Source organism: Phalaenopsis equestris, unplaced genomic scaffold (assembly GCF_001263595.1).
Source record: "Phalaenopsis equestris unplaced genomic scaffold, ASM126359v1 Scaffold001134, whole genome shotgun sequence".
Lineage (NCBI taxonomy): Eukaryota > Viridiplantae > Streptophyta > Magnoliopsida > Asparagales > Orchidaceae > Phalaenopsis > Phalaenopsis equestris.
The window spans coordinates 134,148-145,167 of record NW_018165573.1 but is presented as its reverse complement, the minus strand read 5'-3'; the positions used below and the strand labels follow the sequence as shown (position 1 = coordinate 145,167).

Genomic DNA, 11,020 nt, shown 5'->3' with positions numbered 1-11,020 from the left:
AGAAAACTATAGGGGGTTGTTTGCAAAATGTTCCAAAATTGCTATCTTTTTTTAACAGTCTGAAGGATATAATGTGTCCAAGCAAAATGTCTCCCAAAATCATTTGCCTTGAAAGTGATCATGATGTTTATGGAGCACTGGCACCAGCCCAATGACACTCTTCCAAGCCATGATTAAAGAAACCGTCAATTTAGAGGATGAAACTCTTTTTATTACATTAGTATTGCCCAACCCTACAAAGGTAACAGGCTATTTTAAGGAAGAAAAAAAATGTTTTTTGAAACTTTTTAGCATAAGGAAATAAAGATTGTTTGAAGTTTGTGTCTCTCTTTCCTTCTATATATCATTTTGTTTTTCTACTTATTTGAGCTTCTCTTAAAACTCATGGAAACCGATAATTAGGGTTCAAGTATCACCACTGACAAGTTTTGATTCAAAATAATTTTTTTGCTCAGATAATGGTGATAAAGGAAATGTTAAGGGACCTATGATGTTTATAGACCATGAATCTATTTGTAGTAATGACAATCAATAACTTCAAATGTGAATGAAGAGAATAATGCATTTTAATGTTGCTACTTGTGGTTAAGCAATAGCTCAAAAGATGGTATTGACAAAGTTATCACATATAAAAGTAACTATAAGCAACGGAAATGATTATTCATAAACCATTAGAGGAATCTACAAGCGCAAAGCATTATTATAAGTCTTTATCAGGTAATATTAAATTCAAAGTAGGTTTTGACCCCATATGCCCATAATATGAATAATATCCATTGCAATGCTTAAAGTCCTTACTCCATCTATTCGGACCCTTCTGTGGTTAAGAAGAATCACGGAACCATCATACACCCATTTTTGGGAAAGTTGGAGTTTGGACCGATCCACCAGCTCGGGGGTCTAGGAAATCTGTCAGCACTAGAATTCCTAATTTAAAACTCCTCAAAATGTTCATCATGGAGCTATGGGGTCATATTTTAGTAATATATAGCTTCTCGTCGCTTTTAGATCTGTATTTGGCCCCGGACGGAGATTTCCACTCAATGTGACCCTTCCTCAGTGTTCACACTAATGTTGGAGAACATATTTTCACATTTAAATGTTTTCCAATAATTTAGGGATACATAAAACGCCACACACATGAAGTTTAGTGCACGCTGGAGAAAAAATGGCAAAAGGCAAGCCCCTCTTTGGGGGCTAGGGTGTAAAAGCGTCCAAAATGGTCGCTCAAGCAGCTATTTAGCACTACCCAAAGACATGCACATTGTTTTTTTGAGCATTCAAGAGCCTATATTGGGCACTTTTGCAACCACTTCCTCCCTAGCGATACTCTATATCGTTGTTTTGGCTTGTTGGTGCTTGAGAGCCGAATTTTCTTCGTGCAAAGTATCATTAACCCAAGAGTGTGTCGTAAACTGAGCAGTGAGTGCTTTCGTGCCCACTTTGGCGCTTGAGTTACCTACATTCAATACATGATATTTTGGTTAAGCAATAGCTCAAAAGATGGCATTGAAAAAATTATCACATATAAAAGTAACTATAAGCAACGGAAATGATTATTCATAAACCATTAGAGGAATCTACAAGCGCAAAGCATTATTATAAGTCTTTATCAGGTAATATTAAATTCAAAGTAGGTTTTGACCCCATATGCCCATAATATGAATAAATCATTTTTTTATGAAAATAATAACTAGGTATTCTTTATTAGGAATTCAGACATGCCCGTCAGCACTAGAATTTCCAAGTTAAAACTCCTTAAATTTTCATCTTAGAGCCATGGGGTCATATTTTAGTAATATGTAGATTCCCATAGCTTTCAGATCTTTATTTGGCCTCGAACGACAATTTCCAATTAATGTGACCCATCCTCGGTGTTCACACTAATGTTGGAGAACATATTTTCACATTTAAATATTTTCCAATTGTTCAGGAATACATAAAACGCCGCACACACGAAGTTGTGTGCATACGGGAGAAAAAATGGCAAAAGGCAAGCCCCTCTTTGGGGGGTAAGGCGTGCAAACGCCCAAAATGGGCGCCTAAGCAGCTATTTGGCTCCTCCCGAAGAGGCACACATTGCTTTTCGGGCATTCAAGAGCCTATATTGGGCGCTTTTGCACACACTTCCTCCCGAGAGATACTCTGGATCGTTGTTTTGGTTTGTGGGTGCTTCAGCGCCAAATTTTCTTCGTGCAAATTGTCGCCAACCCTAGAGTCCACCGTAACCTGAGTAGTGAGTGCTTTTGTGCTCACTTTGGCGCTTGAGTGATCAAAATTCAATACATGATATTTTGAACCAATGGACAATTTTTTCCACCAATATCCAGTGGCCAAAACTTCATGGCATTGTCCTTTGCCTAGTTCCTGACCCAATAATGAGAATGGGGAGGGAGATAGTAATTTACAAATGTAGTAAGCTATCGAGTCTGTTCTTGAGTGGGGCAGATAACCCCTTGGGCAGAGGAGTCGAACGAGACATCTCTGGCCAGTTTTAAAGAAAGCAAATGGAGAGCTTGAGAACATAGGGCAGAGGGGATTTTCTCATCTCCTAAGAGAGAAAAACCAGAGAGGAGACCAGCCTTCTTCCTCCATGTTTCCCTATTGATCTTACGAGCTTCTCCTTTTCTTCGCCTTCTTCTTATTCTCCTCACAACACCTCATGCGTTGAGCTTGCGAAGGCATCCGGAAGATAACTCTTTGGCAAGGAGAGCTTCTTCCTTGCTTTAGAGAAGAAGAATGTCAACGACTTCATTATCCTCACTGGGAATGAGCACGGACAAACCCAGAGAACACATCGTCATCCACTATGTTGGTGAGGGAGCCATGAAACCTATGCATTTTCAATCCTAGAGCCCTAAGGTCTAGTTGGGAGATGATTTAGGTTATGGTTTTTGTGTTACAGAAAATCCCCATAAGTTAGGAGCTTTATTCTGATTTCCCCTATGAATCTTGTCTGGGACACTAACATCACTATGGTTGTTTGGTAGCTTTATCGCTTGACAAATGGGATGAAGCCACTTTGAGCTAAAGAATGATGAATTTTATGACTTTTCATACGATAAGTACCTCCCTTTGTGAAGATTTTCCCCTACTAAAAAGTTCCGTCACTTAACCAAATGACTAGAGAAAGAGCCTCTATTAGGATGAGTGACGGTTGGTATCTACGACTTTATCAATCCTTAAGTTCCTATGTGAGATTGCTAGAGAAAGTATGCATTGCCGTTGACAATGGTTGGTCTTTATTTTCTTGCATGCCCTTGCATTCATGTAATGCATTGCATGAGTTTTTCAAATGCATTAAAATATCCATTTTTGCATTTGGGAACGATCAGCTAACTACGTCGGTGGGATCGATTATCTCTCCTAGAATCGATCAATCGGTCACCACTGGACTGTTTGTATTGATTGACACTTTATGTCGGCTTTGTCGATTTGCCGCCACCTTCCTGATCGTCCAGATCAACTCTTTACCGTTAATTTGATCGATCATCTGACACTGGTTTAATCATGAAAATTGATCATACTTCGTCGATCAGTCACCCATATCAGTCTGATCGATGCTTTCCATCGACTTAATCGATCGTCTGTCATCGGCTCAATCACCCTGGTCGACATTTTTTTGTCGCTTGATTGATTGATTGCCACCAGTTTGATCGCCCTAATTAACCACCCTTTGTCAATTGGCTACCCACAACTGCCCAATCAAAAATCTTAGTCAACTCGGTCGATCGGCCGCCACAGGCCTGATCAACTCCATGTTGATTTGATCGATTGACTACCAACAAATTGATCGCATCAATTGACCATCCTTTGTCGATCGACCACCCACGTTAGTCTGGGTGACTCTTTACGTCAACTTGGTGAACTAGTTGTCACTGACCCAATTGTCCCCTTAGACATTTTTTTGTCGACTTAACCGATTGAACGCCACCAGTTTAATTGCATCGATCAACTATCATTCGTCGATCAACCACCCATGTCGGCCCAATAGGCATTTTTGGTTGACTCAGTCGATCGGCCGCCACCAGCCCGATCGCCCTGATTGATATTTTTCTGTCGACTTGATTGATCCATCTCCATCAGTTTGATAACATTAATAGAACATCCCTTCGTTCATCGTCTCGATTGACATTTTCCGTTGAATCGATCGATTGGCCTCCCTTAGGCCGATCGTATCGACCAATTATTTTATTGAATATTGGATTACTGCATTCTTGCTTTCTCACACTGCCTGCATTAGCACATGCACACTTGCATCCTATAATGCACTTGTCAGCATATGTCCTTATATGCTCCTAATGATTATTTGTGCCTCCTTATGTCATTACTCTACACCTTTGTTTCGTGGCATCCTTATGTCATTGTGCATCATGTCACTAGTGTTTGCACTTAAAATTACACTTACATGCTTGCCTGCATATCATCACGTATGTTCACGAATTGAATGCTTGAGATCTTTCTAAGTAACTGTTCTCACACACTTACTCTAGGCCCCCACAGGTCCCCGTCAAGAACGATTTGCACATGAAGCCAACCCTGTGTGTAATTGTCTTAAGTGAGAATTACACATAGGGTAGGCTTCATGTGCAATTGTTTCTTCCAGCACCACTTCAGACTGTCATAAGCATTTCTTTGGTCATTGTTATTACACACTCACCTCAAACAAGTGTATGTCCTCTTTGGGGATGTCTTGCACATCAAGCTTATCCTATGTGTAATTCTCTCTATCGAGAATTACATCACCTCTTTTCCTATTGCATCTCATGCTTGTACTATAGGTTTGTCACATCATGTCATTTGGTAAGGATCGTGCTCCAAAGGCCCCTGAATTGTCCAAATGCATGATATGTGTCCACTTGGGCACATGGCTACCATCTAATTACACTATCTTGGTATCTGAATCCATTTGATACACAAGTCATATTGCTCATTACACTACTTGGTATGTAATATGTGAGTCATGTCTTGAGCATTTCACTTGCATTTTCGTATTCTTGGTGCATTCTTCATGGTATATGATACCTATAATCATGACGAATGTTTGTTATCTCATGGTCACTCCTACTCTGATGGAGTAGTCATAATGCACTAGTCATTTTGCATTTGTATGTGCATTCTCATTTGTCTTGATGACAGACCAATCTCGTTAGCTAATTGACCATTTGTTGGTCACAACGTGGTAGCGAGTATTTCCTGAGAGAAAGCCTTGGTGGGCAATACTAGCTACTGACCATGACTAGCACGTGTATGTTGTGTTAACGTTCCAAGGGGTCTAATAGGTGCCGCCTAGGCTTTTTCTTTTCTAGGACCTATTTAAAAAAAATAAAAATTTATATTTTTATTACATTTACATCATATTTTCAAAGTCTATCTTTAAACAACTTGCATCCTTAGGTTAAACCATACATGTGGTCAAATCTCTTAAAAGATATCTTTTATATAAAACTAGCATTTAGTGATACCCTTTAAAATCCCTAGATCCTTAGAATGGGGCCAGGGACAGTGACCCATCAAAACATACACTTGTCTTCTACCCACACTTCAATGTTCTTGTTGTTTTCATTCTTGTTCCAAAAAATTAGCCTGCGTTTTTTTGACCTTGTGTGGTCATGTCAGGCCTGGGCGTGATCATGCCTCAAAGTATCTCAGTGTGGTCACACATGGCCTAGGTATGAACATGCCCAAAGGTTCCTCAACGTGGTCACACCAGGCCTTGCATGACCACACCCAAGTAAACCATCTTCACATGTTAGCGTTCCATGGCCTTCGTCCCTAGATTGGGCCATGAATCGTTGCATTGTTTGGCCAGTGCGAATTTGTGGCTCACTAGTCGTCCGATGGATCTTCGTCGTCAACCCACATCCCAAACAGATGAATCTGGAGTGCTCAGCCACTGCCTTTGGGCCTACAAATAGGCAGCTTACTGAAGGGTGAAGGCACTCTCAAACACTCAAACTCTATTGCATTTACTCCGAGCAGAGGAAGAAGAAGAAGAGAAGCAATTCTCTGGCAAGCCTCCTCCTCCTTAGTTGAAGCCTCCTTCTCCAGTATGTCTCCTACATAGTTTTTTTTCTTAATTAAACATTGATTTTTTTATTAAATTCCAAATTAGCTTTAGGCTAGATTAATCAACCCAAAAGCCTTGGATTAAGCATGGTTCTGGTTTGAGTTAAGTCGACCTGAACCCAACCTTCTCCAAAGTCAATTAACCCGAACTTAACCTAAACCCTAGACCTAACCTAACCTAGGTCTAACCCAAACCCTAGCCAAAACCCCTAGACCTGTCCCAACGCAAGTCTAGCCTGAACACTAACATAAACTTAACCTAAACCCATGACCCAATCCATGTCTAACCCAAATCCTAACCTAAACCAAACCTCAACCCTAAACCTGACCCAACCCAAGTGTAACCCAAATCCTAACATAAATCTACCCTAGACCTGACCTAACCCTGGTCTAGCCCAAGCTCTAACCTGAACCTAACTTAAACTTAGCCAAACCTGAATACCACACCTGGCCCAACCCAGGTCTAGTCCAAATTCACTAGCTAAACCTAACCAAACACTAAACCTATCCTAATCCAAATCTAGTTCAAACCTAAATACTAGACCTAACCGAACTTCGGCCTAGCTCAAATCTAAACACTAGAACTAACATAACTCAGATCTAGCTCAGACTTTATCCTAAACCTAAACCAGGTTTGACCCAAATCAGACTTGACCTTAACAAAAACCTAACTCAGGTCTGACCCCAATAAAAACCTAACCTAAATTTCAACCTAGTCTGACCCAAATTAGGCCTGACCTAAATCCCAACCAAACCTAGGTCTGCCCCAAACCAGACTTAACCCTAACTTAATCCAGGTCTAACCCTAATCAGACCCAAACACAACCCAACCTGAGCCAATTCGGGCAAACCCAGCATAAACCAGGTCAAATCTAATTCAACTTAAGCCAACTTGGGTTAAGCTGGCCCAGCTTAATCTGGGTCAAACCTAATTCAACCTAAGCCAACGAGGGCTAACCTATGTTAAACCAGTTCAAACCTAATTCATCATAAGCCAACCCAGACTAACTTAGCTTAATCCAGGTCAAAACCAAATCAAACATAAGCTAACCCGGGTCTAACCCAAACTAAACAAAGCACAACGTGGATCAACCCAGTCTAACCCAAGTCAACCCATCCTAACCTGGGTCAAACCCAAATCAAACCTAAGCTTTCCCGGGTCAACCCCGCTTAACACGAGTCAAACTAAATCAACCTAAATCTAATCCAGATTAATACAGCTTAACCCAAGTCTAACCCAAATCAAGCCTAAGTTAACATAAGTTAACCTAGCTTAATCCAGCTCAACCCAAATCAACCTAGCTTAACCCGGGCCAATCTAATTCAAACCCAACTTAATTTGAGATAGCTTACATCTATCCCATACCCAAATTAACAAACCCATATCATACCTCAGCTCAGTTTTGAGCTGACCAAAGTTAAAAAATCAAATTACCTCAGCCTGACCTTAACCCAAGTCTAATCCAAAGCTAAAAATATATCCTATTTCATTCGTTGTTTCATGTTCCATATATTGTTTAATGTTCCACATGTTATCTTATATTTTAGTTGTTATTTCATGTTATCCCACATGTTATTTCATGCTTAAAAACAAAAACAAAAAAAAAATAAGGATGAGGACTACTCAGCTTTTTTTTTCTGCAAACCTCAAAAAGAACCTTGAATGCTTTTTGACATCAATAGTGCATCAGATCTATTGAGTTTGCTAGGTAGCTTCTAAATGTGTGAGTATGGAGTATCTCTTCTCCTTTTAGGTTGTTGCTAGTGTTGAAGTAATTGGATGAGAATTACCATATCGATACCCTTTCATTTGGTCTTTGTCATCATCCTATACAAATTTGATATAATTGTTTTGCCAGCAAACCATCAATTATTTGCGCTCTGTTATTTTTCAGCACTCCTTACTTGAGAAAAGTGCGTTAATTAATAACTGTTATTAATGAAAATATTTATGCATCAAGAAACTGCCGGCATATCTAAATATTATATTTTTATTTTAAAATTAAAAGCTATAAATACAAATTATCCACAACGTATGTGCTGTAACCCCACATAACAGTGTTCAAGCTCAATTGCTCACAAGCAGCAAGGAGCACGCAGCCCCATTTCCCTTCTCCTTCCTAACATAATCTCCCTCTATAAATCCCCAATCTCCTCCCACTTCCCTTCTTCCCATTTCCTTCGAAGCACAACAATGGCTTCCTCCTCCTCCGCATCCCCAATAATTCACCTTCTCCTCGCCCTCCTCTCCCTCCTCTCTCCCGGTGAGAATCCTCCCCTGCTTTCCCCTGCTTTCCCCTGCTTCATCCTCTAACAAAATTGTCTTTTTTATGCATTTACAGTATCAATCTCCACAACCTTCACCATCACCAACAACTGCGGCTACACCGTCTGGCCAGGCATCCTCTCCGGCGCGGGCACGCCCCCGGCCTCAACCACCGGCTTCTCCCTCTCCCAAGGCGAATCTCGCTCGACCGCCCCCCCGGCCTCAACCACCGGCTTCTCCCTCGCCCAAGGCGAATCTCGCTCCCTCTCCATGCCGTCTTCCTGGTCCGGCCGTCTCTGGGGCCGCACTCTCTGCTCCACCAACCCCTCCACATCCCAATTCTCCTGCGCCACCGGTGACTGCAACTCCGGCACCCTCGCCTGCTCTGGCGGCGCCACCCCACCCGCCACACTTGCCGAGTTCACCCTCGCCGGCAGCGGCGGGTTGGATTTCTTCGACGTCAGTCTTGTCGACGGCTACAATCTCCCCATTCTCATCGTCCCTAAAAGCTCCGCCGCCGGAAAATGCAGTGCCACCGGGTGCGCCGTTGATCTCAACGGGCTCTGCCCGTCGGAGCTTCGAGTCTCCGCCACCGAGGAGGATGGAAAGAGCGTGGCTTGCCGGAGTGCGTGCGAGGCGTTCGGAAAGCCGGAGTTTTGTTGCAGCGGGGAGTATGGAAACCCTAACACCTGCAAGCCGTCGTCTTACTCTGAGTTTTTCAAGAATGCTTGCCCTAGAGCTTACAGTTATGCCTATGACGATGCGAGCTCTACATTCACCTGCGAGATGGGAACGGATTATGAGATCAGTTTCTGTCCTACCACAACCAGGTACAGAAAAACTCTACCTTTTCTTCTCTGCTAACTTTACTCTGTTTTTTTATCAGTGCTTACTGGAAACCCAGTAATTCGCACGTAGGATTTATTAGCTTTTTTGCTGGATTTCCAACTTTTCAGGGGTTATTTTATATTAAAGTGAAATGTCAAAATATTTTCTAATTATTTTTATAAATCTATTTTTAGTTCTTGAATTTATTAAGTCTTGTAATTGTTACATTTTGTTTTCCCTCGCGGTTCAAACATAAATTAAATTAGTAGGGCTGTCCAAACGACTAGAGATTCGCTAACAGTTCTAGTTCGGCTCGTTAGTGTTGGGCCTGTTCACTAAGTTAATGAGTTAAACGCAAACAAAGTTGTGTTCAACTCGTTTTGACTCGAAATATTACTCATCAATGTATATATATATATTCGTGAGTATTATTTTGAAAAAATTAAATTATCTACAAGGCTAATAATAAGTCAAAAGTATTAATTAAGAAAATATAATAAAAATTATTAAATTAGATTCAAATGATGTTTTAATATAAAGAATAATTTTAAAATCTTGCCCCCAATTCTTAACATCTTATGGCTACGTGATTAAAATTGTCAAAACGACTTTTTATTCATGAACAGTTCGTGTTCGGCTCTCTAAGCAAACGAGCCGAACATTAGCTAAACCTGAGCCCGCTCGTGTTTAGCTCGTTCACACCCCTACTTATGAGCACTTGATTAATAATAGTAGCTGAAGACTCTCATTAATAAGCACATCATGTTGAGTCATGTGGGCCCCAAGCAGTGGTTATGTCGCGATTATCACTGTACTATATCAGTTCATAAAATCAACTCTTTCATAGACCCTACATTATCTTATGTATGTTGGTTGCTTCATGCATTAAATTTTGTTATTTATTGTCACATGTGATAGGCTCGTTATACATATTCATTGCATAGAATTATACCTCATTTTCTTAAATTTTAAGCAGAAAAGAATATTTTGTAATTAAATTTAAATATTATTATAAATAATTTAAATAATTTATTTCGTAAATTTTTTCAACAAAATTTTTATGTTTATTATCGACTGTTATAATCTTCTATTTTTGTTATCATACTTGATAAAAAATAGTGTATATATATAGACTAGTATATGTGTGTGTGTATGTGTGTGTCTACACACACACACGTATGTATATATGTATGTACATACGTGTGTGTATTTATATATATATATATATATATTAAAAGGAATGACCAAAGGCTTATTGTATGAGTCTCCAGTTGTCCCTAATATGTCTAATAATTTGAGTATCATCTTCTTAAAGCCAATAAAGCCAATATATATATATTGTGATTAAGATTTAAAATTTGTTATGAATTTTTTTTTAATTTTGTTATATTTTTTGTTCTGATTGCAGCAAAAAAGCAGGGGAGAATATTCCAAGAGCCGGAGGGATACCATTAATAAATGACACGATGGTGTTTATGGGTGTAGTGGACACGAGTGAAGCCATTAAAGAACACATGTGGCCGGCAATCCCCATCCTTCTTATATTTTGGCTATCACATCTACTCCGTCTTTTTTTAAGTAATTTAGTATAGGGGAAATTTTTTTTTTTGATTTTTAATATTCTGATTTATATTTTTTTATTAAGATGAATCTAAAAATTATTCAATTTATTTTAAAATGAGTTTTAGATAAATTTCAATTTATCACTTTTCTTTCATACTCATTTTAAAAATAATAATAATTTTAAGGTTCATATTAATCAAAATTGATATAATATTCTTACTAAATGAAAAAAAAAAATGAACATCATTATGGGTGCCCCACACTCGCTTCCTTATGGAGCAAGTCAAATGTTTT

At 39.6% G+C, this 11,020-nt stretch overlaps 1 protein-coding gene across 1 annotated transcript; it reads left to right on the top strand.

Moving 5' to 3' along the window:
• Positions 1 to 8,129: 8,129 nt before the first annotated feature.
• On the top strand, positions 8,130 to 10,755 carry LOC110033315 (thaumatin-like protein 1b). The gene is made up of 4 exons (XM_020737245.1): positions 8,130 to 8,333; positions 8,412 to 8,528; positions 8,586 to 9,165; positions 10,572 to 10,755. The coding sequence occupies exons 1-4, from the start codon at positions 8,264 to 8,266 to the stop codon at positions 10,753 to 10,755; spliced, it is 951 nt and encodes a 316-aa protein (XP_020592904.1). The 5' UTR covers positions 8,130 to 8,263.
• Positions 10,756 to 11,020: the final 265 nt, after the last annotated feature.

Excerpts from the sequence above, each read along its gene's own strand:
- LOC110033315 (XM_020737245.1), top strand. The coding sequence starts at position 8,264 with ATGGCTTCCTCCTCCTCCGCATCCCCAATAATTCACCTTCTCCTCGCC. Across the intron at positions 8,529-8,585 it reads CGGCTTCTCCCTCTCCCAAG|GCGAATCTCGCTCCCTCTCC; the intron begins GCGAATCTCGCT and ends CCCTCGCCCAAG. Across the intron at positions 9,166-10,571 it reads TTCTGTCCTACCACAACCAG|CAAAAAAGCAGGGGAGAATA; the intron begins GTACAGAAAAAC and ends TTCTGATTGCAG.